The 25,289-nt window shown below is 55.1% G+C and overlaps 1 protein-coding gene across 11 annotated transcripts in view; it reads right to left on the bottom strand.

Moving 5' to 3' along the window:
• Positions 1-25,155, bottom strand: part of Kif1a (kinesin family member 1A) — a 75,972-nt gene extending 50,817 nt beyond the window's left edge. For 8 of the 11 annotated variants that reach the window (XM_005411149.2, XM_013508118.1, XM_013508119.1 and 5 more), the window contains exons 1-6: positions 25,135-25,155; positions 5,975-6,142; positions 2,584-2,660; positions 1,654-1,833; positions 1,047-1,112; positions 548-726 (exon numbers count right to left, since the gene is read on the bottom strand). In XM_005411149.2, coding sequence (XP_005411206.1) covers positions 548-726; positions 1,047-1,112; positions 1,654-1,833; positions 2,584-2,660; positions 5,975-6,080 — 608 coding nt within the window. In that variant the 5' untranslated portion in view covers positions 6,081-6,142; positions 25,135-25,155. The remainder of the gene's footprint in view (positions 1-547; positions 727-1,046; positions 1,113-1,653; positions 1,834-2,583; positions 2,661-5,974; positions 6,143-25,134) is intronic. The other 3 variants (XM_005411151.2, XM_013508124.1, XM_005411152.2) reach the window with 1 other exon arrangement.
• Between the last annotated feature and the right edge of the window lie 134 nt (positions 25,156-25,289).

Below are 25,289 nucleotides of genomic sequence, written 5' to 3'. Positions count from 1 at the left end.
GGGAGAATGCGCACGCGCTGCCACGGAGTTCAGGACCCTCCACAAGCACTGCTCAGGGCAGCACGGACAATCGCCTCACCCTCCCTGGAGCCCCTGCCCGGCACAGAGGGGGACAGCTGTTGCCATGACAACCAGAGCACCCTAAGAAAGAGACCCAGGCAGTGGTGGCAAAGGAGGTGGATTGCCTATGGTGGGCAGCCCCAGGCAATGGACACTTCCCTGTGAGTCCACTCCACACATCCCTGGGCCCTGGGCCCCGAAGATCCCTTGCCCTTGGGGGCAGAGAGGGGCTCCACAGGAGGCAGCTGCTGCTGACCCCACTTCACCCCTTAGCCAGAGGCCATGCCCCTCGGAGGAGCAGCTCTGACAGCAGTGACAGTGGTCCCGGCACAGGGTCCCAAGGCCTCTCAGCGTGGCAATGCCCTCCTGGCCTCATGTCTCAGGCCCACACTTCCTCAGGAGACCACCAGAGCCATCAGGAGACCCACAGACACCCCAACAACAAGGCCAGTGGAGACTGGAGGGCTGGCGAGTCGCCCCCACGCACCTGGCCTTGTTCCCTGAGTCCATGAGGTCCTGGATGTCATTGTAGGAAGTGACAGCCAGCTTGGAGAGGTCCTCCACATAGGGCCCCAGCAAGGGGTGCTCCCTCACGCGCAGGTTGCCTTTGTTTTTGGGGTTCAGGAGGTCACGGACACGCTCGCAGTAGATCTCCATGTAGCTGACCTATGGGGCAGGGGGCCATCAGGGACGCCCCGTGGCACAAGGCTGGCAGTGGGCTGGGGGTACTGAGGGCCCAGCCTGTGGTGTGAGCCATGTGAGTGTGGGTGTCAGTGCATGCCCCTGGCTGGCCCTCCCCTCGGTCACACCCAGCAGTACCTGCCCCGTGGTCACCCCAGGCCCCACAGCTCAGAGGCGTGCTGGGCACAGGATAGGTGCTCAGCCCAGGCCAGCCCAGTTGCCCTGTGAGTCTTGGAGTCCAGCTGGCCTCGTGAGGCTGTGTGAGGGACCGACTGGCTAGGGCAGAGATGGGGCAGGAGACCCACCTCCACAGAGTAGGACATGTTGTCATTGGTCGTGTCATTGATCCGAGAGAAGAGGTCTTCACAGAGCTGCAAGGTTAGGGCACACAGTCAGCGAGTGAGGGCCGGGGCCACCTGCAGCCTTGCCCCTGTGGCACTGTGGGCCCCCAGGCCCCTGTCAGATTTTCACAGTGCAGATGCCACACAAAGGTGCCCGGAGGGGCTGCAGCCAGGGACTGGATCTGCTAACCCTGGTCCCGCTGGCACATGACCTTTTCTATAGGTCATCTGCTGTGACCCTGTCCTTATCTGCGTGAGGGCTGGGGCACCGTCCCATGGGACCCCACGTTCTTCCTTCTTCAGACAGGTTCCGTGCTGGGGTGTAGAAACCTGCCAGGTGGGGGTGGGGCGGGCGGACCCCAGCGGCAGCCCAGGAGCTGCATGTGACTCCGTGGTGGGCTGTCCCGGGTCCCTGACTCAACTTCCCATTCCAGCCCCTCAGAGAACTGAGCCACCCTGTGCAGGGCCTGCTCCCCTGCAACGGCCCCCGTACTCGGCCACACGGCCGCCTCCCACCATGCTCCGCCGCGTGCCTGGGGATGATGCCCTCCCACCATGCTCTGCCACATGCCTGGGGGATGATGCCCTGCTGGTCCTTCTCCTGCTTGCCCATCATGGTGTAGGACTTGCCGGCGCCCGTCTGCCCATAGGCAAAGATGCACACGTTGTAGCCCTCGAAGGCATGCTGCAGCATCTCCTCCCCGATGTCGCGGTACACCTGCTTCTGCGAGGCGTAGTTGATGTCCTCGGGCTGAGGGCGGAAGAGACGCGGCTGCAGGAGGCTGTGTGCACCCCAGGCGTGGCTGCCCGCCCCCCACCCTCCGGCTCTGGAGCCTGGGCTGGGGCCTCAGGGCCCAGCTGGCTGCACAGCAGTGTGGAGAGGAGCCCGCCACCCCAGCCCTGCCTGGGGAGGGCCTTGTGGGTCACAAGTGAAGGGTGGGGAGCAGCTGGGATGGGCGGGGGAGCCAGCTAGGGTGTCCGTGGCAGGGATGACAAGCGCGGGGCTAGAGAGGAGGCCCAGAGGCCCAGGGCCCCCACGAGCCGGGCAATGGCGTCCAGACGCTGACTTGAGGGCAAGGGACACTTTAGGCAGAGGCCTGCCTGGCCCTAAGCAGGGTCACCCTGGGAGGGGGTCAGACTGGATGGAACCAGAAGTGGGGGTTAGGTGCTCGGAGATGTGCGGTGTTGTGGGAATTCGATGGGCAGTGCTGGGGATTTTAGAAGGACCCCCAGAGAGGCAGGCAGGGCAAGGGCCTGGTGGGCACTGGATGTCGGTGGGAGGGGCATCCCCTGGGCTCAGCTGTGGGCTTTTCTGAGTTTGGGGTGTGGGGCAAGTGGACACACACCCCACCCTGGCAGCATGTGTGTCAGCTCCAGGTGACACCCTGCTCAGAGGGAGCTGTGTGGCTCACAGAGGCCCAGGACTCGGGAGGGCCGCCCAGTGGACTGGGCTGGGCAGGTGTCCACACCGCCAGCCTGCCTGCCCCCAGCCCTGGCTCACCGAGGTGTGTGACCAGTAGGAGTAGTCGAAGCTGAAGCTCTTGGGCGTCTCCTTGGGCTGCTTGGGGTTGACGATGGCTGTGGGAGGGGACACAGGCAAGGTGGTTAGCACTGAGCCAGGACCCAGCCAGCCAGAGTCCCCACTCTGTGCAAGAAGCCAGGTCCCAGGAGGTCTCTGGCTCCAGGCAAGCCCAACACCCAAGTAGGAGGGGACCAGAGCTATGCTTCCGGCGGGGGGTGATTGCCTCTGCCCCTCTCTCTTTGTGGAGGACTCTGCTGCCTGAGTTCTCAGTCTGCCTGAGTCCTTGCATGGTTGGGGTGCCCAAGGCCATCGCCAGACTGGGCCACAGAGCCCTGCAGAATCGCCAGCTGATTCTGACCAGCTCATTCTTGAAACTGAGGCAGGCCCTCCCGCAGGTGATCCAAGCTGAGCATGGAGGGGTTGCCGGTTCACGCTGCAAGGGGCCTGTGGGGAGAATTTCCCTAGCACCCACCCGGCAGTCCCTCGGGCCTGGCACCTGCCTGACCCCTTCCCAATCCCAACTTGGGGGTTCTGCGGGTGACTGACAACACCCTCAGTCATTACAGACGGGGTCCCAAGCTCCAGAGAGGAAATGGCCTCCCCCAGGCCACACTGGAACCCAGCACTCTCCAGGTCTGGACCTCTGTACCTCCCACCCTCGGGGCCTGCAAAGGCCTGGGGGACAGACAGCCTGCTTCCCCCAGAGACGGTGGCTCTGCGCGGTGGGGTCCTCTGGGGGTGCTTCCCTCACCACAGCCCCCAGCTAAAGTTCAGGAGTGAGGGGCCACTCAACAGGCCACACTCCAAGGCCCCCGCCCCTTCCTGCTCTGGCCCTGCCATGCTCAGAGCTGGGGGCCTTCCAGGGCAAGACACACAAAGGGGCCTGCACAGGACGGCCACTCAGTGGAAAGGACGGCCACCCAGAGAGGAGGACGCGGGGGCCGGACGGGCATTGTGCACCGGCGGGAAATGCACTTGACTCAGCAACATTCCCAGAGTCTGAACGGGCCCTGCAGCAGGAGCACACAGAGCGGGGGGTGGGAGGGCTGCTGCCTGGCAACGGAGCCCAGAGGACATGGCCATGGCCCTCAGGACTCCCTGGAGGTGGTATCCAGAGGGAGGACCTTGGGAGTGACCGCGTTGGAAGACGCCATGAGGGTGGGGCCCCCATGGGGACTGTGGGTTAACAGGACATGGAAGAGACCAGAGCACCCAACCATGCAAGGACGCAGGCAGACAGACGTTGCCACGTGCAGGCTGCGACAGGGCCTCACCAGCAGTGGAGCCTGCAGCCCCTGGGCCTCAGACTTCAGCCACCAGACCCTGAGAGACCCCCATCTGCTCTGGAGGCACCGGGCTCCACCCTGGGCTCTAGGCCATGGGGCCACAGCTTCTGTCCTCTTCAGCCACTCGGTTTGTGACAGCGACATCTCCCTGCTGTGGTGACCCAGCTCCTTGCACCTTGGGTGGGGCTGAGCATGGGGTGGATCCAGCCCTGGCCGTGACCCTACTAGCCAGCACCCAGGCCCCAGGTCCCCCCTGCACAGCACAGCAGAGCTGGGGACAGAGGCACCCTCAACCCCAGGGTTCCCCTGTGTGGCCAAGGCCTCAGAAGTGCCAGTCAGGGGGGAACCTGAAGCACAGGTAGGGAAACCAAGGGCACCAGCCAAGGGTGCCAGCAAGAGAGCTGGGCACAAGCGGCCCCACCACTGGGCTGATTCTCTGGTGTGGCTGGGGCCCGTCACCAGCCAGCACCCAGAGCTAAGGATGGGCTTCTAGAAGTGCCAAAGTTTGCCCTTCTGTAAGCAAAGGCATGGGCTGCAGAGAGGAAAGGCATGTGCGGCCACTGCTGACACCCAGGCCAGCCCTGGGTCTGCAGCAGGAGCACCCGCCATGGCACCCCAGCCAGCTCAAGGTGGTGGGGTCTGGGGCTTCTCAGGGAGAGTGAGGTTTCAGAACTATGGGACCTTGAGGTGCCTCATGGCTCCTCCATACACACACTGGTCCTCAGTAGGCATGGGTGACATCCAGGCAGCCCTGCTTGCAGAGCAGAAGGCCCTGTTCTAGGCAGCCTGTGCAAGTCCAAGGCCACAGGCTAGGAGGCTGTGCAAAGCTGGCAGTGGCTAGGCCCTGCCGTCCTCCCATGCCCCAGGACCAGGCGATGGGGCTGACCACTTGCTACTGCAGCACGGGTGACAGCAACACAAGACCCAGGTGTGTACTGAGCCCAGCCAGCCACACACCGAGGTGGCAGCTGGTCCTCACCCCAAGACATGGGCTGCGAGCATCACTGCAGACATCTGCCGGCACGGGCAGCCCAGATGTGGGACGAATTTGTGCAGGACTGCAAAGCAGGCTTGAGCCACCATGCTGTCAGGAGCCAGGCCAGCAGCTCCCCATGGTGGGAGGAACAGGGAGTGGGCACAGAGGGGCCACTGGGCTCCCTGGCATGCGCACCTTGCGAGCCGACCGCCACACTGGCTGCCTGCTACAAGTTAGTAAAGCCCTTGTCTAGTGGAAGACAGAGTAGGGGAGGCGCAGAAGCCGGCTCCTTTCTCCCACACCTGGCAGGCAAATCCCACTGCTCAGGAGACCCTGGGCAGGGGGCGGGGGCAGGCCTGTCTCCTTGGCCACTGGACATTGCCATCCTCCCTTCTTGGTCTTGACCCTCACGTTGGGCCAGGACTCCTGCAGATCAGAGGTCCGGGAGGCTCAGAAGGAGAAGCACAGAGAAGGAACGGGCAAGGGGGAAAGCGGGTGCAGGAACTGTGTGCTCTGAGTTAGACAGCGTCTGCTCACAGCCGCACTCCCAGGATCTCAGAGTGTGGCCTATCTGCACACAGGTATTTAAAGATGGAGTCAAACCAAGCATGGTGGCTCATGTCTGTAATCCCAGCTCTCTCAGAGGCTGAGGTAGGAGGATTGCAAGTTTAAGTGTAGTGACAACTTAGCAAGACTCTGTCTCAAAATAAAAAATGAAAAGAAGGCTGGGGACGTAGCTCAGGGCAAAGGCCCTTGGTTTGATCTCTAGTACCACAAAAGCAAAACAAAACAAAAGCTGTGGTCAGTTGTTAACATGAGGCTGTCCTGGATTCAGGTGGAACCCAGGGCCCTCGCAGGGAGGCCACGTGGAAACGAAGACACAGACAGCAGCGGAGACGCGCAGTGTGGCCACCAGGCCTGACTCCTGACTTCTGGCCCTCGGCACTCTGAGAAGCGGGTGCTTTCAAGTGATCTACAGCCCCAGGACTCACGCAGCGCGTGCGCACAGAGGGCTCAGGGCTCTCAGGCCCGTGCCAGGTGGAGTGCCTGGCCAGTGGGCACAGGGCAGAGGGAGCAGCTGATGGCCACCTGGGTCCCTGGTACTCACTGGTGGTGCTGCCCGACATCTGGATGATGCACTTGGAGTCTCGGCTCATCTCCCGGGAATTGAAGGGGCGGACGCGCACCGCCACCTTCACCGAGGCCCCGGCCATCTCTGCGGCCTCGGTCGGTCACTCCCAGTGATGGCCGGAGCTCCAACAAGAACAGAAGACACCTTTGGAGAAAGGGAACCAGGAATTAGAAGCAGCAGCCAGAGGATGCGTGGGAGCCTCGCTGCTGGCTGAACCATGCAGTGGACGTCTCTGCTCCCTCTAAGCCCACCCAGAGACACGCTCAGGTGATCAGCCCACCAGGAGGGGGGCTGGCCGGTGAGAGGTGGCGACTTTCACCAGCACAGAGCCCAGGGAGAAAGAGAAGCACTCAGTGAGCCTGGCACAGAAACAGCAGGCAACTGGTGCTATGTGGGTGACCTTGCCGAGCTGAGCCTCTAGCCCGAGCAGACCCTCAGGAAGTGGCGTCCTCCATGACACAGGCCTGGGGTGGCCGTCGGGGGCCTCTACACCAGTGGCCCAGCACAGCAACCGCAAACCAGGGAACTCGGGGAGCCATGCGTCAGGGACCTGTGTCCCTCAGTTGTGTGACACCAGCCCCGGTCTCTAAACTTGGAACAGCAGGGCAAGGCTGACTGCCCCCAGGGGATTCTGCCTCCTGGGTCCCAGGACTGGGGAAGGCTGCTAAAAACTCGCTCCTAAACTACACAGCAGCAGCCTCTTTGGGGGTCTCTCTGGCCAGCTGCAGGGTGAGCACAGTAGCTGCTTTACCAGGACCCTGGAGTCTGAAGGACGAGGCTCCGGGCAGAGGGTGTGAGGTGCAGCAGTAGCCAGACCTCCTGCAAACAGCGTTCACTCCACCCAGCCTGCAGCGGGACTCCCAGGGCATCACTACTGCCGTCTAGTGTGTGCTGAGTTCCCCAGTGCAGAGGCATCCACTAGAGCAAAGGCAAAGGGTGGGCTCGGAAGCCCCTCGCACACTGGGAGTCCACACAGTCCTGCCTCACACGCTCCACCACTGCGGCCACCCTCGGGGAACTCTGAAAGGGCCCCGCCCCTGTGTCCCTGCCCCATCTGTGACCATAGCACAGGTCTGAGCCAGGACCAAGGCATGAGGAGCATAGCACTGGCCCGGCCTGGACCACCTCAATTCTAGGCCCTGTGGGCCAGAGCCCAGCCCCCTAGAACCCCAGAGAGCCCCCAGACCTGGACAGGATTCCCCTCCACTGACAGCCCCTCCGGAGAGTACAGGCCTCCGGGGCACCAAGGTCCACCAACGCCCAGAAATGACACCCACTCCACAGAGCTGGGGCACGTCCACAGCCAGACACACACACATGTAAGCATACAAACACTGTGAAGGGTGCTGGGGGACTGGGTTGGGCTGGTGCAGGACAAGTGACTACTCCACGCTGCAGAGAAAGCACGAACTCTCTCCTAACAGCGCTGCAGGAACACACAGGCGGCTCTGTTCAGCAGAGAGGACAGCAGAGGCTAACGGAAGCTGGCAGAGGGAAGGACCTCAGGCCCGGGGGGTGGACGGGTGGGTGGCGGCAGGCTGAGGCCAAGGAAACTGGCTGAAGGGTAACCCAGCCTGCAGGAATCAGAACCTCTGGAGTAGGCGGACCCCAGGCGAGAGCAGAACAGGGTTGCTGGTGGAGGCAGCATTCCTCAGCACCCCTCCCAGCATCTGCATTCCAGGCACAAGGCCGGGATCTGCAGTCTTCTCAGGCACAGGCCGTTGCTGAGGGACCTGCAGAGCCTGCTGGGGAGAATCAAGCATGAGAGGCGGGCGCTAAGGGAAGAAATGGCCGCTCGTCCCTCAGACATGTGCCACACGCTGAGCAAGGACAGACGGGATGAGGCGCAGGATTCTACAAGCCGAGCAGGAGCCTCTGAAAGCCCCCAGGGTCCCACAGTGTCAGGAGCCACAGAAGCAGACAGGAGCTTCGGTTCTCCAGGGAAGCCCACACGCAGACCAGGACATGGCGGCCGGATCTGCAAGCCCGAAGAGCAACCAGACGCCCACTCTAAAGTTCTCACAACCACTACACCCACAACACGAGGAAAATGTGGCGAATGGGGAACTTTGCCAGAGGATCAGTAGCTATAAAAGAATCCAGTGGAAAGTCTAGAACTGAAAAACACTTGACAATGGACACTGAGACTTGAGGAGATCAGACAGGGCTGAAGGCAGAGGTGGGGAGCGGAGAACAGGCACGGAAGGTCAGCACAGAGAGCGTGCTGGCACGCAGCTCAGCGCCAGACCTGGGCTCAAACCCCGGCGCTGCAAAAACAAAAAGTAAGCAGAGAAAAAAATAACGGACACCACAGAAGCCGGAGTCAGAGAAAGAAGGGACACGGTGCCGCAGTCCAACGAGCACACAGCTGGGATCCGAAGTGGAAAGGAGAGGGATGGGGATTTGATGGTGTGAATGTCTGTGTCGCTCCCAGATCCTCATGCCAAAGCCATGGCATTGGGAGACAGTGCCCCTGTGGGTGATTAAGTCAAGAGGGGGGCCTCGTGACTGGAATGAGGGTCCACCACCACCACGTGAGGACACAGCAGGAGAGGGCCACCGTGATCTCGACACTGAGCCTGCCTGGGCCTGACCTCCGGCCCCTGGAACTGGGAGAAATCGGTCGGATTTTTAAAAGGCTACCAGCCTCCGACGTTTTAAAAAGCAGCCTGAATGGACCAAGACAGCAGAGAGGCAGCATCTTGGGAGAATGACACGAACTGCTAAAAGCTGCATGGATCATGTCAAAGCACCAGGTTCAAGAAGCCCTGCAAACACAGCACAGGTTGGACACAAACCCACACCGAGGAGACTTGTCACAGTAAGGCTGCTGAGAACCACAGATGCAAGAAACAACAGAATTAAACCCACACACGCCCTTCAGGGGACCTCTCAACAGAAATGGCAATGCCAAGGACAAGCACACAAGGCCTCACCATGAATGGGCCAGTGGGTCTGCACACATTTACCTGAGACAGTCAGGGACGTGCTGTAATTGCTATGGCAACAGCTCAACAGGGAGGAAAGTAATGTACAGCTAGTAAAGTATAAGAAATTGTTTATCTTTCATTAATCCAATAGATGGCAACAAAGGAGAAAAAACAGAATATGAAAAGCTCAGTGGAAAATAAAGACTGCACATAAAAGCCTAACTCAATACGGCCTATAACCTCCAAGGCAAATATTACAATTGTCAGATGAGATTTTTTTCCTTCAAGTTTTACTATTTTTAATTAATCTTATTTGACACATAAAACATAGAAATTGTACATCTTGATAGGTAATGTGATATTTTGATACACCGTGCAATGTTTAAATGAAATTAACTTGTGAGGTGTTATTAAAATACGGTGTGTGTTAGATTTTATTATAGTAAAAGACATATTTCCATTAAGCCCCTTCAAACCCTCCCTCTTCCTCAAACACACTTATCCCACTGTTCCTGCCGCTTTCTGGAGCAGCTCCGTGAGTCTCTTCTTTAACCGGCTGCCTCAGTGTCCTGCGGGGATTCACAGTGTCTCCCTCTCAAGGAGAGGGAGGAGCCAAAAGTTGCTCAGTGCCAGACCCAGCGACTAAGGTGGCCGAGGACAATGTCATGTTTTTATGAGCCGCCTTTCCATTAGGGGGCACTCAGCAGCAGCACTCACTGTATCATGGATTACACCTCGCGAAGACATTTGCGAAAGAGTACTTCCAGAACTGCGTCAGAAAGTGGCAAGAATGACAGGATGAGCATGTTCAAAGGTGTAGGGGGAGATTTTAAGGAGAAGTAATGGTGAGACATATTTTACTGTGATAAATTTTTTAACCTAAAAATTAACTGCATTTTTCAATCACCTCTTTTCAATCACCTCCAACATTTATCATTTATGGCAAAAACTTTCAAAATCCTTCCTTCTAGCTTTTTGCAATGCACACTGCCAGCTACACTCCCCCTACTATAAAATAGCACAACACCACTTCTCGCTTCTGACTGTAATTCAGTACCCATTCGTGCATTGTTCCCACCCCTCATCCTAGCTCCTAGTCACCTTCATTCTGCTGCTCTCAAATGCTATGAGATCAGTCTGGGTTCGGCAAATGAGTGAGGCCATGCAGTGTTTATCTCTCTGTACCTCACTTCACTATAACAAGATTTCATTCTTTTTTGTGGCTGAATAGTATTCTGCCGTGTGTATATGCCACATTTTCCTTATCCATCCATCAGCTGCTGGACACCTAGGCTGTTCCCACTTCTTGGCCATTGTGAACAGTGTGGCAGTGGACACGAGAATGCACACTTCTCAACAAATTTCATTTCCTTGCACACACATCCAGGACAGTAGTAGAATTATATGGTTTTTTTCTTAATTTTTGAGGAACCTCTACAGCAGTGGTGGCAAACGCATGGCGCATGTGCCACAGCAGGCTGCGAACACCGAAAGCTCTAAAAGGCTCGCCACACTGCACTCCTGGGTTCCAGTCGCTGCAGTCCTTCACATTCCTACCAGCAGTGCACTGAGCTTCTCTTTCCTTCAGCACTTGTTACCTTCTGTCTTTCTGATCCCCGCCAGTCTCAGCGGGATGAGGCGACGTTTCACTGCGGTTCCGATCTGCATGTCCCTGATGGCCAGCGGCGCTGAGCATTTGTGGTGTCTGTTTTCTGTGTGCCTGTTGACCGTGTATACACCCTCTTTTGGAGAGTGTCTATTTAGGTCTACTGCTCATTTTTTAATTGAACTGTTCGTGTTCTGCTACTAAGTTCTTGGAGTTTTTATATACTTTCCATATCAGCCCCGTCAGATGTAGAGCCTGCAGGTATGTTCTCCCACTCTATAGGTAGGCTGTTCACACTGGCTGCCTATTTCTTCTGCTGCTGTGTGGAAGCCATTTATGTTAATGTAATGCCATTTGCCAATTTCGCTTTTGTTTTCTATGCTTTTGGAATCTTCTCCAAAAGAAACCGTTGCCCATTCCAAAGTCCCGAAGCATTCCCCACGTCATCGCCCTTGACCTCCACAGCTTCAGGTCTCACACGCGTCTTCAATCCGCTTCGCCTTGGTTTTTGTACAGGGTGTGAGTCTTGTTTCGTTCTTTTCCATGTAGATAGCCAGTTTCCCAGCAGTCTTTACTGAAAAGACTGTCGCTTCCCCACCATGTTTCTAGCATCTTCGGCAAACACCAGTTGGCTGCAGAGTGCGTGGATTTGCGTCTGGGCTGTGTATTCTGTTCTGCTGGTCTACGTCTCCAAATATGCCGGCGCCTCTTTGTTTCCTGCAACAGCTTTGCAAGACACACGTCAGCCAGGCAGTGCCGATCTATCCCCAGTTCTTTTTGCTCAAGACGGCTTTGGCATTTTGGAGTCATTTTTTACAGTTTCATTTTTATTTTAGTGTTGTTTTTCTAGTGAAGACGGTCATTGGTATTTGGATAGAGATTTCACTGAACTGTAGACCACTTTGGGAGGTCCTGACATTTTAACAATGTTGACTCTCCCAATCAATGACTACAGATGCCCTTTAAATTCTTTCATCAAGGTTTTATAATTTTTATTATAAAGCTCTTTCACTTCTATTCCTAGATTGGGGGGGTGGTAGCTATAATTGGGATTGCTTTCTTTATTTAGGGGTATGTGTATGTGTTTTAATCAGAGTAATGCTGACCTCGAAGAATGTTTAAAAATTTCTTCCTCTTGTATTTTTGGAATTATTTAAGGAGACTTGGCTGTACTTTTTAAAATATTTGGTAGAACTCAGCAGCAAAGCCATCTGCTCCTGAGCTTTTCTTTGAGGGGAGACTTTTATTACTGATTCAATCTCGGTATTTGTTATCAGTCTATCAAGGTTTACCATTTCTTCATGATTCAATCTGTGAGGTGTATTTGTCCAGGAATTTCCCCTATGTTATCAAATGTCTTGGCGTATAATTGATCATGATGATCTCTAGTGATTCTTTGTGGTTCTGTGGTGTCAGCTATGTCATCTTTCTATCTCTGTTTTATTTACTTGGGTCTTATTTCTTTCCTTCCAATTTTGAGTTTGGTTTCTCTTGTTTTTCTGATTCCCTGAAGTGCAGCAGTAGGTTATTTGAGATCTTTCCATTTTTCTGACATAAGTGTTGACTGCTATCAACCCTCTTAGTACTGCTCTGTTTCCCCTAAGTTTGAGTATGCTGTGTCTCCATTTTCATTTGTTTCAATAAATTTTAAAAGTCTTATTTGACTTCTTTGTCCACTGGTTGCTCACAAGTATGTTGTTTAATTGCCATGTACTTAAATGATTTCCAAAATATTTTTATTGATTCCTAGTTTTGTTGTATTGTGGTTGGAAAAGATACTCAATATGATTTCAATTTTTAAAAAAAATGCCTACAAAATACTTCAGCTGGATATTGGGGGGCTCACATCACTCCCAGGTGAGTCAGACCCCAGCATCCCTCAGAGGCTGTGGTCAGGGGTCCTGAAGGTGACTTTCAAAAGGACCCAGAATTCAGCTCTGTGAACCTGCTCATCACACCAGCCCCACTTCCCAGTTTCCAAACACAGTTGTGTGTCCTCGCCTGTTCTCTCACCCTTGCGGAAGGGTAAGCTCCTCAGCTTATTTGCCTTCATTTTTATTTCAGTGGCATTTCAGGAGAGAAAGAGGTAAATGGATGTATCTCACAAACATGACATGGGAAAAATAAATACTTCAGAATTTTACAGGCTCAGTGGTGCAGCACCTGCCTGCCGAGTGGTGCACCTGTAGCTCAGTGGTGCAGCACCTGCCTGCCGAGCACAAGGCCCTGAGTTTGATTCCCAGTACAAAAAAAACGAATTCTATTTATGTGATATGTAAGACAAGAATTCAAGAATAGGCACATGGCTTAGTAAGAGAGAGCTACATTTAAAAAAACAACTAGGAGAGCTGAAATATATTGAGGCTTGGGAGAAAAAACTGCTGATTTCCTAAATAACATTTGTAAATTATTTGATTCTTCTATACTGTGTTCATATTAACCCCAAAAGAATTATTTTAATGCTATTACTAAACAGTTCAGATAAAATAAATAAGAACTCATATGAATATGAACTCATTTTGACAAAACTAGGGAGCATGCAGAAAAAATTAAGTTTTCTCATTACAATTAATGTTTCCCAACAGAGAGAAGAAGAAGAATGAGTGGGAAACCCCACTCCTGGCACTGAAACCTCAGACGCAAGAGAATGAGGAGAAAGAAAGAGCTGAGCTGAAGTGGTAGCCAGTGTGGAAGTGACAGCATGCACTCCGTGTCACCCATGCGGCGGAGGGTCGGCCTCCAAGACAGCTGTCTTCCCAAGCCAAAAGCTCAGTGGGATAGAAGGCTGGGGAACCCACGTGCCCTCAAGGGCACAGGGAATTGGTCTGAATGACACTCAGTTCCAGCTGGCAGAAAAGCAGTGCCCTTAGCCTTGCCTAGAACTCGTCCAAGCCCGTGTGACCCAGACACAGGGATTTTGTGGCCACAAGCTGGAGGCCACATTGTGTGTAGCATGATCTACACAATCCAAGCTGGGGAAATCAGCTCAGGAGTTCACAGGAGCCAGCACCCAAAGCACCTAGCAAGAGCAACCACCCGTCCTTCTTGCAAGGAAGGATTTCATCTTCCCAGGTCCCCAAGCGTTCCACGGATGAAGCTCCATCTAACATGAGCCCACAGTCAAACATTGCCAAGAAATGGAGAAGCAGCTCACCAGGAGCCAGGGTCACGAAGACAGGAGGGAAGTGAGGGAAGGAGGAAACAAACATTTACATCCTCCAGGATTTCAGGTGCCGAAAATACCAGGTACAGATTATACATCAGTACACTGGGATGGAGAAACTTCCCTAGTATGCAAGAGGCCCTGGTTCCATCCCAAGCACCACAAAAAATGAGTAACATAAAATAAGAAAGCGTAAACATCTCCAGACACAAGCAGGAGTGGAAAATAATGGGGTAAAACACAAAAGAGAACTATGTAGAACTTTTAGAAATTAACATGGAATTACTTAAAGTTTAAAATACAGAATTAATGAACTGGGAAATATGCAAAATGATCCCAGACAACTAAGAGGGTAAAAATACAAAACCAAGGTTTAGTGCCATGTAAGGAGGAATCCATTAATTTATCATGGCAGGGATTTTATACACAGTTGACTAATGGATGAACCCAGCAGGCAAATAATTAAAGAGAACATAAAAGTGTGACCAGCATCCTAATCATGAACTAACCCATATACATAGATTTTGTCCAGGAAAATTAAACATTCTTCCCAACACTGTTGGAGCATTTACAATACCTACCATGGACTAGGCCATAAAGCAAAAACCAGTAATTTTCAAAATTCTGTATTAAATGGATCATGTAATTTGAAAACAAGTAAAGCTTAATTAAAAAGAACTAACCCATGTATTTATAAATTTAAGAATTAAACTTACAAGTGCAAAGAAACCCAATAGAAATGTAAAAATGCTTACTAAATGGCCATGAAATATGACTATTGAAACCAAAGTGGCCGTCACTTGCAGCCAGGATGGCAGACTTAACTCCTCACAAGAAGCAAAGCCAGAGGTGGGCGGCACGTGTGGTAACGGTTGCAGACGCCATACACTGGACCAAGACCGAGACCCAACGGGGAGCCCTGTGAAACCCACATCTGCCTGGGGCAGCTTCCGTCTGCAGCACAGGGAGGCAGGGCCAAGCGAGAAGAGGGAAAGCACAAGCTGGGTGGGCCGAGGCAGGTGAAAGGCAAGTCAGAGGTCTGGGAAGGAAAGAGATGCTCAGCAGAACCCTAGAAATTTGCACGTGGCACCCCGAGGCTTGCTGGGTACTCGCCCATTATCGTTTGTGTCTGGGTGCCCCCCAAAGCCTCGTGCAGTCATGGATCTACCTTTCAGAGGTGGTTGAATCTAGAGTTTGTGACTGATTCACTGTCTAGGGGATTACGGGTGTGAGTGCTACACCCGCCCTGCAGCGAGTAGCCTGCATACAATGTAAGGGACTGAAAAGTGTCTTCTTTCACACCCCTCCCTTTTTGCTCTTGTTGCTTTTGCTGTCTTCCGCAGCCCTGAACTGTTGCTCCTCTGCAGAGTGCCACTCTGCCTTGGAGCCATTATGGACCAAAACCTCCACAAACTGAGCTAAATAAACCTTTCCTCCTTTAATCCTGGGTGTTGGGTATTTTGTCTCAGCACAAGAGAAAAGTAAGATATCATCCATGCCCATGTGACCCAGACACAGAAAGCCTGGGCTGCTGGGAGCTGAACAATTCCCTACATGCACACACAGCAAGGAAGCACTTGGGATGTAACCAGCCAGGAAGAAGAGTCCACGCGACACCTCCACCTTTGAGTCAGTGAGGCCAAGAGCAGCCCCGTCTCAGGCAAGTGACCTCACCGTCCCTGGAGGAAGTCTACTGTAGACCAGCACTAGCTAAGCTACAAACAGGCCCTGCCCAAGCAAACTGGTCCTCAAGGAAGCCAATTGGCAGCAGAACAAGCCAACATGCTCTAACGGAAGCATAAATAATTCAGACACTCAGCAAGATAAAAACCACACCAGCATCCAATCAAAATTACTAGACTTGCCAAGAACCAGGAAAATGAGACCCATAACCAGAGGGAAAACCAATCAGCAGAGACATGAACCATCCTACAGCACTAGAAAAAAAAATTTAAATTAAAAATGAAACAACAAAATACAATGGACCCTTGACTTGCAAACTCAATTTGTTCCCGAAGGTTGGCTATAACTCAAGTTGGTTGTAAGTCAAGACTATTTTTCCCATAAGAAATAATGGAAATGCCCATAATGTATTCTGAACCTCCCAAGGCACCCCGTAACCAACCTTTCTATAATAGAAAGGGTTGTATAATGTGCATAATTTACCAGATACCACAATGATTTTCCTAGAGTACTCACCAAAAAATTATCAACTGTGTCCAGTTTACCAGAAACAACAATTTCATGCTGTACGCACCATTCAAGGTGACATCTCGGCTCTCAGGAAGGCAGGACAAAGCGGAAGGCGGTTACTGTTTGGGTGGGGAGTCCCCTTCCATAGGAACATCAGGAACCTGGCTGTCTGGGGTCCCTTCTCTCCTGGGGAGAGTCTGCAGCCCTCTAGGAACGGCTTCTGGCTCACCAGGCCTCAGCCCCTCAGCAGTAAGAGCTGGTCTAACATTGTCTGTTTCTGTCTTTGCTTTAACACTGTTCTTTTCCATTGTGATTGCTTTCTTGACCTTCTCTTCCTTCCATAGCTTTTTTTCTAGTTTTTTGGGGGGGCCACTTTGATAGCAATAATCATAGTGAAATCACTGACCAAAATCATGTCCACAAGCACACACAGACTGACGCTTACATATGTTTTGCTGGTATTGCAAGTCTTTGTTTATGACTGCACAAGCGGCCAGCATTGGGCAGTAACTCAAGACTTTGGTCATGAGTTAAACCTAAATTCCGGTTGTAACCCAACTTGTTCGTATGTGAGGCTGGTTGTAAATCCAGGGTCCACTGTAGGCAGCAGATCTGAACACTCTTTGTAGGTGAATTCTACCACATATTTAAAAATAATAATTCTTACCCCATACAAACTCCTTAAGAGAATATGGAAGAATGTATCCCTGACTCATTCACGGAGACTAATATAACTCTGGCCACAAATTAAACAAGTAAAATTCAAGATTATAGATCAGTTGCACTGATGAGTACAGACATAAAAGTCCAAAGAGGTCAGCAAAAAAAGACAGTAATAAATAAAAAGGACAATGCAGAGACTCATACCAGGGACATCAGTGTAGCTTAACATTAGGGCAACTGTTATGTGAGGCTCCCTCCGTGCACTGGGGTAAAGGAGAAAACAGGAGGGCCTCATAGATACATAGATACTTAGGAGTCTGTAATTTTCAAGACCTACTTATGATAAGACTCTGAGCAAGCAAAAAAAAAAAAAAAAAAAAAAAACTAGCATGAAAGAAAATTAATTTTAACCTCGCTGTAACTACATACTACAGCCCCACAGATACTACACTTCAAGGCGCTGTAGGAACCTTTCCTTTAAATTGGGGAATAAGCCCACACTATCTGCTTATTACAGCCAGACTGGTCAGGTGGGAAAAAACCTGTAACAAATGATACAGGACGAGTCGGAAGGGAGACATCAAACTGTCTTCACTGCTGAACCGGCTGTTCATCGACATGGAAAAGCAAGATCCCTCCACAAGTTCTTGAGCCAGCAGAAAGGCTCAGTGAGGCTGCTAAAGATCAATTACATCGCCAGACACCTGGGGTAGAGAACTGCAAGGTGTGTGAAGATACCACCTAAAATAATGGCCCCGACTATAAGTACCTATCAATAACTACCACAAAAGATACACGTGAGTATTATGAAGAAAAATTTAAATTTTTACCAAAAACGTAAGAAATCTAGCTAAATGAAGAATTATGACTGGTTCACAGAAAAAGAAATCTCAATTACCTTAAAAATGCTGATTTTTTTCTCCCAAATTAATCCAAACACTCAATGTAATTTCAAATGGCATCTTGAGTCCTTTTGTGGAATTTGACAAACTACTTCTAAAACCATACTGCAAAGAACAGGACACTGAGGACTGCAGGAACCAGTCTGAAGGACAACAGGGCAAGGGCCACACACCAGCTCATCCTTAGACCCTGTAGCAGTTCCACTACCACCGGTGCTACGTCAGGACCTGAAATGTCCCCAGAGGCAGGTCTCCAGCCTGGGGCACGACTGGGAGGTGGTAGACACCTTTCAGCTCTCCCTCTCAAAGCTCACCAGGAGCTTTGCAGCAACAAAAGGTGCAGCAGTAACAGGACGCGTAACGGTAACAGGGATGTGTAACAGCAACCTGTGAGTTTGCCTCCCTGGGGTCAACGGAGGTGCAAAAGTACTAATCGAAAATTCTAAGTTTTAGTAAATTTCATTACAGTGTATTGTTATAACAGCTCTATTTTACTAGTAATTATTGTTGTTAATCTCTTACTGCAATTTATAAGTTAAACTTCATCTTAGTTACACTTAGGATGTAGACAGTGTTGGGCACTACCTGTGGTTTCAGGGACACAGTGGGGTCTTGGAACACATTCCTGTAGATGAGAAGGACAAGCCTGAGGGGACTGCAGCAGTGACAGGGAGCTGCCCATGTGACAGAGGGGACACCAGAAGCAGCCCTACCAGCACAGCCCTATGACCTCTGGTCAGACTGGTTGTGAAATCAGTGAGGACCATGGTGGCAGCTGGCCAGCCACACGGGAAAACACAGAACTGGACCCCTTTTTATATCAAAACCACTTAGAACTAAGGATCTCCATGTGAGAAAGTAAAGAAGGGTGACATGCTCATGCCACCCAAGGAAGGGTTTCCCACCCCACAGGAGGTGCCAGGGCAGAAGGCATGGGCACCAAGGCAGCCTGGGGCCCAGGTGCAGTGTCCCCTGGAGAAAACAACTGAGACACATGGTACCAGCAAGGGATAAAAATTAAAATGTCTGAAAACACCAAAGGAAAATGGGTTATGAACGGGCGAGTTACATGAGAGGACAACACACCCGTAAAGACAGCAGGAAAACATGTTTTAAAACCAGACTTAGATCGCAACTGAAGTCAAACAGGTCTCACACCTTCCCCCAGGCTGATCTCAAACTCATAGGCTCCACAGACCTCCTGCCTCAGCTTCCCAAGTGGCTGCCACTGCACCTACAGAAACTTTTCCAAGTGACCTTGGGCAGTGGACAAGTGTGGCCTCTTTGAAAATGGGGTGATCCACCAACTGTAGAGCCCAGCTACAGTGCACCTAGAAAGCCAGCATCCCAAGGAGAAACACAGCAAAGGGCAGCATCACCACCAATGAGAGGCTGGATAGTAACCTGCTTGCTGTCTGTTCTCATGGGGCGCAGTGCATTGTGCAAGGAAGGAACAGAGCTGTGTGCTTCCTGGTGGGGACCTCACAAATCCCAGCAGATGACACAGCAGGTGCACACAAGGCACCCAGCAGAAACACCCCCGGTGGATAGCGTCAGACACGGGGGCAATGAATGGGACCAGAGCCAGCCTGACCGCACAACCTCTCACAACGGTGAGGCCCAGGGTCAATCAGACAGGAGGCAGCACAGAGGCCCGACCACCTCTGCAGCCTAGGTGAGGTGAGATCACGAGAGCTGCGCCCCAGGGCATGAACAGGCTCCAGAACAGGGCACACTCTGTGGCTGCCGGGCAAGGAGCAGGTTGGAAATGCTTTGTTTCTAAGGCAGACAGCAGGTGCATGGCTGCTTGTGCATCCCAGCACGACCCATGCTAAGAAGTGCACTGTGCTCAAGAAGTCCTGCTGTGAAGAGGAGCAAGAAGCCCACCACCCAAGGGCCCTGGGGTCTGGAGAGCGGAGCCCCGAAGGTGGCTCTGGGTCGCTGCAGGCCACACCACCTGCCGAAGGGGAGTGCCCTGGAAGGTGGCAGGGGTGGGGGGGCTCCAGCCAGAGCACAGGGCCAAGGGGAGATGGCAGCACTGTTGGAGGGTCCAAGCCACGAGAGGCCTGCAGTGGGGACTCAGAGGGTCCTGGGTTTGAGGGTGAGAAGACCCAGGATGCACCTCTGAGAACCCGGACAGGAGGAGGGCAGAGCAGACGCAGGGGCTGAGATGGCACCGTGAGGACATGGAGCTGGGTCCCTGGGAGGAGGCAGAGGAGGGGTGGGAGCCCTCACATGGGAAGGACACAGGCACAGCTGTGAGTCATGTTGCGTGGGTCACCACAGACATGGCCAGGCAGCCCTTGGGATTCACTTCAGCCCTCGGGCCTCCAGGTTTTGTGTCCATGTGGGGCAGATGAGAGAGGATGGACAAGGGTCAGCCATGCCTCTGTGGAAAGTGGGCCGGGGGCAACTGCCAAAGCAGAGGCAGAGAACCCTGTCATGGACAAATACAGCCCCAGACTCAGGTGCTGGTGCTGGAGACTTGGCCTCGCTACTACATGCTAATGCATCTGAGAGGTGGGAACTTGGGGTGCCTGGGTTCTGAGGGAACTCGTCAGCCCCTGCAGGCACCCATGAGCTAAGGGCTACGATGGCCACACCCCCGTCACGGAGGCGAGCCCTCTCTGGCACACTCACTGTCCCACAGACAACTGACCCAGTGAAGGTGGTGCTCGAGGCCCTCAGAGCCATGAAGACGCTGGCGCCAGGCCCTTGGGCACCCAGTCCAGGGCTGACGAGCCAAAGAAATCTCTACTCTGTGTAGGTCACCCCACCTCAGGTGCAGTGCTAGAGCAACAGAAGCAGCACTAAGACCGAGGCAGAGGACGCTCCAGGTATGCTAGCCAGAGGGCCAGCGGAGGCGCACCCACCAGGGAGAGCGCCCCCAGCAGGGAATCACACAGGGCTCCCGCCTCTGGCTTCACCCTGAGGCCCTGCCAGCCTCCCGTGAGATCGAGGCCTCCTGTGCACGCACAGCGCGGAACAGTGCGCTGGCGGGGGGCTTCCTCAGCAGCGCCTCCCAACAGCTGACCGAAGAAAAAAAGAAACAAAAACCAGGGCAGGTTCTTCTTGTGTAGGGTGGCAAATCCAGGCCAGGCTGCACCTCTAGGCCCCCAGAAAATGTGAGGAGGGTCCCCTCGGCAGGTGGCCACTGGGCTCATTGGTCACCCCGACATCTCACAAAATGAAGGGCAGAGCTCGCAGCATCACTCCCTGCATGGAAGGTGAGGCGTGGAGGGGCGCCCCCAGGACCTCAGCTGCTGTGGCGCTGTTGTGGCAGAGGCCCAGCCTTGGGCACCCACGGGATCCAGAACAGGCCAGCCAAGGACTGGGGTTAGCAGAAACCTCGCCCATCCCACCATCCACCCTCAGAGAGGCCAGGGTGGCCGGGAGCCCAGGCAGCAAGGTCTCTCCATGGATACAGAGGAAAACCCTGGGGTCAGGAGGCTGGGTCCCACACTCGGACCCCACCAGAACTCCCTCAAGGAAAAACAGCCTCAGCACAACACCCCTCCACCTGTGGTCCCCCGGGGCCCTAGAAGAGCAGACACTGCAGAATGAAGGCCAGAGCAAACCAGCCAAAATGGCAACCCGGGTCCCACAGCAAGTGAGAAACCACGACAGCAGCTCAGAGGGCAGACAGAACGCCCAGCGCTTGCAGACCACACCAAGCTCCTAAACAGGAACAGAGAGCTACGCAGAGGGAAAGTCAGGATCAAAGACAGTGGAGAGTTAGAGACAGAAAAAATAGCAATTCCAAGCAAAGACGCAGAAATGAAGCCCTAACATGTCCAGAACATAGAACACAGACGAGAAAACAGAACGTGCAAAGGAAAAGGCAGCAACACAGAAGCCCAGTCCAAGAATTTGAGGAAAAAACCAGAAAAATGAAAGGGAAGAGAATTATGAACTGGTAAAAGAACCCATCTCACCAATGCCCACTGAGCACCACTGAAAGCAAAAATCTACACTGAGATGCAGCCCCACACACGAGAAGAACCCAGGGGAAAGGAAGGTTCCAGAAAGGCGAGCTGCTGGCGAAGACTCCTGCAAGCCGCTGGGTGCAGAAGCTGATGGAGATCCAGTGCTGAAACAATGATTCCCTGAGAGGAGGGCTGGACACACCCTCCCGTCATGAGCACCACGCACCACGCTGTCACACACGCCCGACCCAGCCTTTCCAAGGAGGCACACGAGGATGTGCTCCAGCAAAACAAGACAGGAACCCAGGAAACAAGCAGCCCTGAGGTCCAAGAAACAGACCCCAGGCCAGGGCTGTGGTGAGCGGCTGCCAGGACAGGGAGGCAGGAAGTCGTAGAGCACCAGGCCTGGACAGAAAGAGGCAGCTGCTGGAGAAAGGACCTCAGGAAGGAGCGGGTGGGCAGATACAGGGAAGGTGAGGGCAAAAGAAGCCCATCCCATATAAAAAGGACAGCCAAACTCTGGGGAGAGGAAAGCACCACCGAGTAAGTCCTGCTGGGGCACAGAGCTGGCTCAAAGACCGTGGGGTCGTGGCTTGTCATGCCAGGCCTGGCCTGCTGCTTATCCTCCATCTGCAGCCATGGTGGCACTGGCCCCAGCAGCTGGTGGCTAGTGAGGACCAAGAGACACAAAGCAGCCGAGCAGCCCACTGCCCAGCCCCACCCGTCAGCCCTCCCCTCGCCATCCAGGCTGGAACTGGCGACCCTGTGGAAGGCAGCTGCAGCCCTCCAGGGGTTCCTGGCAGGGCCCAGGTAGGCAGAGTCCGGACCCTCGCCCTGGGCCCCACCTGCCTCCCACTGAGTGCAGGCCACCTGCCCCACGAGGAGACCATGTGAGACCAAGGGGCAGCTCCTGCCCAGCCAGCCTCAGGAACGAGAGGCTCTAGGCTGCCACAGCTGGCACAGCGATACCTAACTCAAACTGGCCCAGCCCTGAAGCAGTGTCCAGAGTCCACTGCGCAGGCACCGCTGTACCAGATGAACGGGGCATGTGCGGTGGGCGGGGGCAGGAGAGCAACATCTTTGGAGTTGGAGGCAGTAGGGAGAGAACCCAGTCCCGGCTCAGGAGTCACACAGCTCCTCAGGAGCCTCAGTCTCTCCGTCTGAAATACAGCAACACCGGGAGCATCAAATAATGGGTGCACACCAAGGGCATGATGCAGTGTACACCCAAGAAACGTCCACTGTCTCCCTCCAGTCCCTCCTCCACACCTAGTGCAGATGGGTGAGCCCTCGTGGGGCAGCATCCAGTAGGCTCCCTGGCAAAGGCACCGAGGTCAGGGGTGAGGGTCAGCAGGCTGCTACGGGGGTTGGGTAGATAGTGTTCCGAGGAGGGGCAAGGACCAGCTCGGGGCACACAGACTTCTGTGTGTATGAGTGAGGTGTGTGTGCAGCTGTGTACAAGAATGTGTGTGTACATGGGCGTTCTGCTCAGCCCCCACCTGGGACAAAGGGGGGGAGGGGGAGAGGCCGGACAAGAGGCCTGGGTGGGCGAGACCTGAAATCTGAGCTGGGGCTGCTCGGCTGGAGGCCTGTGCCAGGACCACATGGTTTTCCCACAGGAGTGAAGTCCAGAGGCAGGAGGCTTCCCAGAGGGGGAGCTGCCCCTCCTCCCTGACTCCCTCACCCCAGTCACTCTCCAGCATCCCTGCAGAGAGCTGGGCCCACACAGAGTGGCGGGCTGGGGGGACTCTGGGGGAGGTCAGGAGACTCAGCCTCAGTCGCTGACCTTGATGTGCCTGCAGTGTTCCCATCTGTAGGATGGCAGGCCAGGTTTACCCCACCTTTTCTTGCCTACCAAGGCACTGGGGGACCAGGGCACTGGGAGATGAGGGTCCAGCAGGCCTTAGGCCAGTGGGATCGGGTTTAGCTGGGATTCCCCCGTCCCTTCCTACCCCTGCCCCAGGCACTGACACTAAAGCCTAAGGGTATAGGCCCCGGCATCCAAGCTCTCCTTTCTCAGGCTGGGCCCATGAGCAGACAACCGGTGGGCAGCGGGGTCCACCACCATCGTAGTACTCAGACATGCTCCTGGTAGGGCTAGTGGGGGTAAGGGTGACACACTGAGCCCCTCCTGCCACCGGGGTGGTGGGTGCTGCCCTCGGCCTGGGAGCACTCAATGCAGCAGCTCCTCAGAGCACTTCTGGAGACTGCCAGCCCCCACACATTCCTCCTGCCCTGCTCTAGCGGTTCAGGGGCGGGGTCTGCCACACGCCACTCAGGTGGCCACTCAGGCCTGTCCTGCCCTTACATGGGTGGCACAGTCTCAGGTCCCAGGGCTTGGCTGGCCTGGGCCCCTCAAGCCTAATGCCAGGGTAGTTCTGGACGCTGGCAATGCCTCTGCACACCCCAACCTGGTGGTGCTGACCTCCGGGTGGTGCTGACCTCCCCAACCTGCCCTGCTCCGCTGCCACGCCCAGGTCGCCTGGTCCGGCTGGGGCTGTGTGATGGAGACCCCCGCTCCCCACAAAGACCTTCCCCTGAGGCCCCGAAGCTCCATTTGCCTCCTGCCCACTGGAGCGGCCCCGCCCCGCCCTACTTCTGGAGACTCAGATGACGACGACGACGACGGGGTTGTTGACGGGAGACAGGAGGGGCACTGCCGCGCTGAGGGGCCCTCTGCTCAGTGGCCAGGGCTTGGCCTGACTCCCTGGCGCCCAGCTCAGGATCTGAGCAGACACAGCCTGGGGGCCCCAAGTGGGACTGTCTATGGGCTGCCCGGCAGGGCAGGGACAGGCGTTCCCGGGGGAGGGGGACTCGCGGCAGGCATCTCTCAGGCCCTCCGCCCTGTGGCCCCTGGGAGGAGACAGACTGCCCTTCACTGGATCCACCGCAGCTGGAGGCAGCTGCTCTTGTGCACCCTGCCCGGACCTACCCGGGAGGGTGACCTTCAGCATCGCTCCGTCCAAGGAGCCCTGGACCTCTACCCCAACCACCAAAAGCAGGACACCCCTAAAGATGGTGTTGCTGCAGAGCAAATGCAGACCTGAGACCCGCTCCACACCTGCCCGCATCCGACCACCGCCACCCCACGCCAGCCACACCTGCAAGATGGCCGCCGCAGGTGCAGCCAGCCCCGGACCCCGGCTGCCCTAAGGCTCCGGGCGTCGCAGGGGGGACCTCTCGCTAGGCCTCCGCGTGACCGTGCTGTCCCCGGGTTGGGCCGGGACCAGCCCTGCGCGTGGAGGGACTTGCGCTGCGCACCTCCTTCTCCGCAGCCCCGTGACCCAATCCGATGTCCCTGCAGCCCTTTAATCCCAGCAATGCGGAACCCACAGAAGGGATGGCTGCCGGCGAAGCGTCCCCAGCCTTCGAGAAAGACCCTGATCCTGGGGACCAGGGCGAGGGCGCGCATCGAGTCCGCGCGGGCGACGTCGCGCTCGCGCCCGGCAGGCCCATGACTTGGCATCCCCTCCCCCTCCGGTCCCCTCCAGCCCTGCCCCCTTCTCCCCCACCCCCACTCCGCGCCCAGCAGCGCCCAGACCCTCGCCCGCGCGCGTGCTGTCCGGCCCACCGCCAGCGGGAGGGCGGCGCCCTGGTTTGGGGGGCGGCTGGGCTGAAGGAGGCCTAAAGGGGGCTGCGAGGGTGCTCGCTACCCGCGTTCCTCCTGTCACCCGAGCCGGGCGCCCGGGATGCGGCCAGTCCCAGCCCAGACCCCGAGGCCGCGCAGCCCCCGCCCGCGCCGCGGGGCCACACCTGTTACCCGGCTCCCCGCGTAGTCTCCAGCCGCGTGCACGCTGTCCCCGGGCGGCGGGTCTTTCCGGAGGGAACGAGTCCCGGGGTCTCGGGCTCGGGGAGGGGAAGGGAGCCCCGCCCGCCTGTTTCCCCGGCGGCGCCGGCGCCCGCCCCCC

This window comes from Chinchilla lanigera, unplaced genomic scaffold (assembly GCF_000276665.1).
Source record: "Chinchilla lanigera isolate Chin_1 unplaced genomic scaffold, ChiLan1.0 scaffold00141, whole genome shotgun sequence".
Lineage (NCBI taxonomy): Eukaryota > Metazoa > Chordata > Mammalia > Rodentia > Chinchillidae > Chinchilla > Chinchilla lanigera.
Note: the sequence above shows the minus strand (reverse complement) of the source record. Positions and strands in the feature narration are given on the sequence as shown.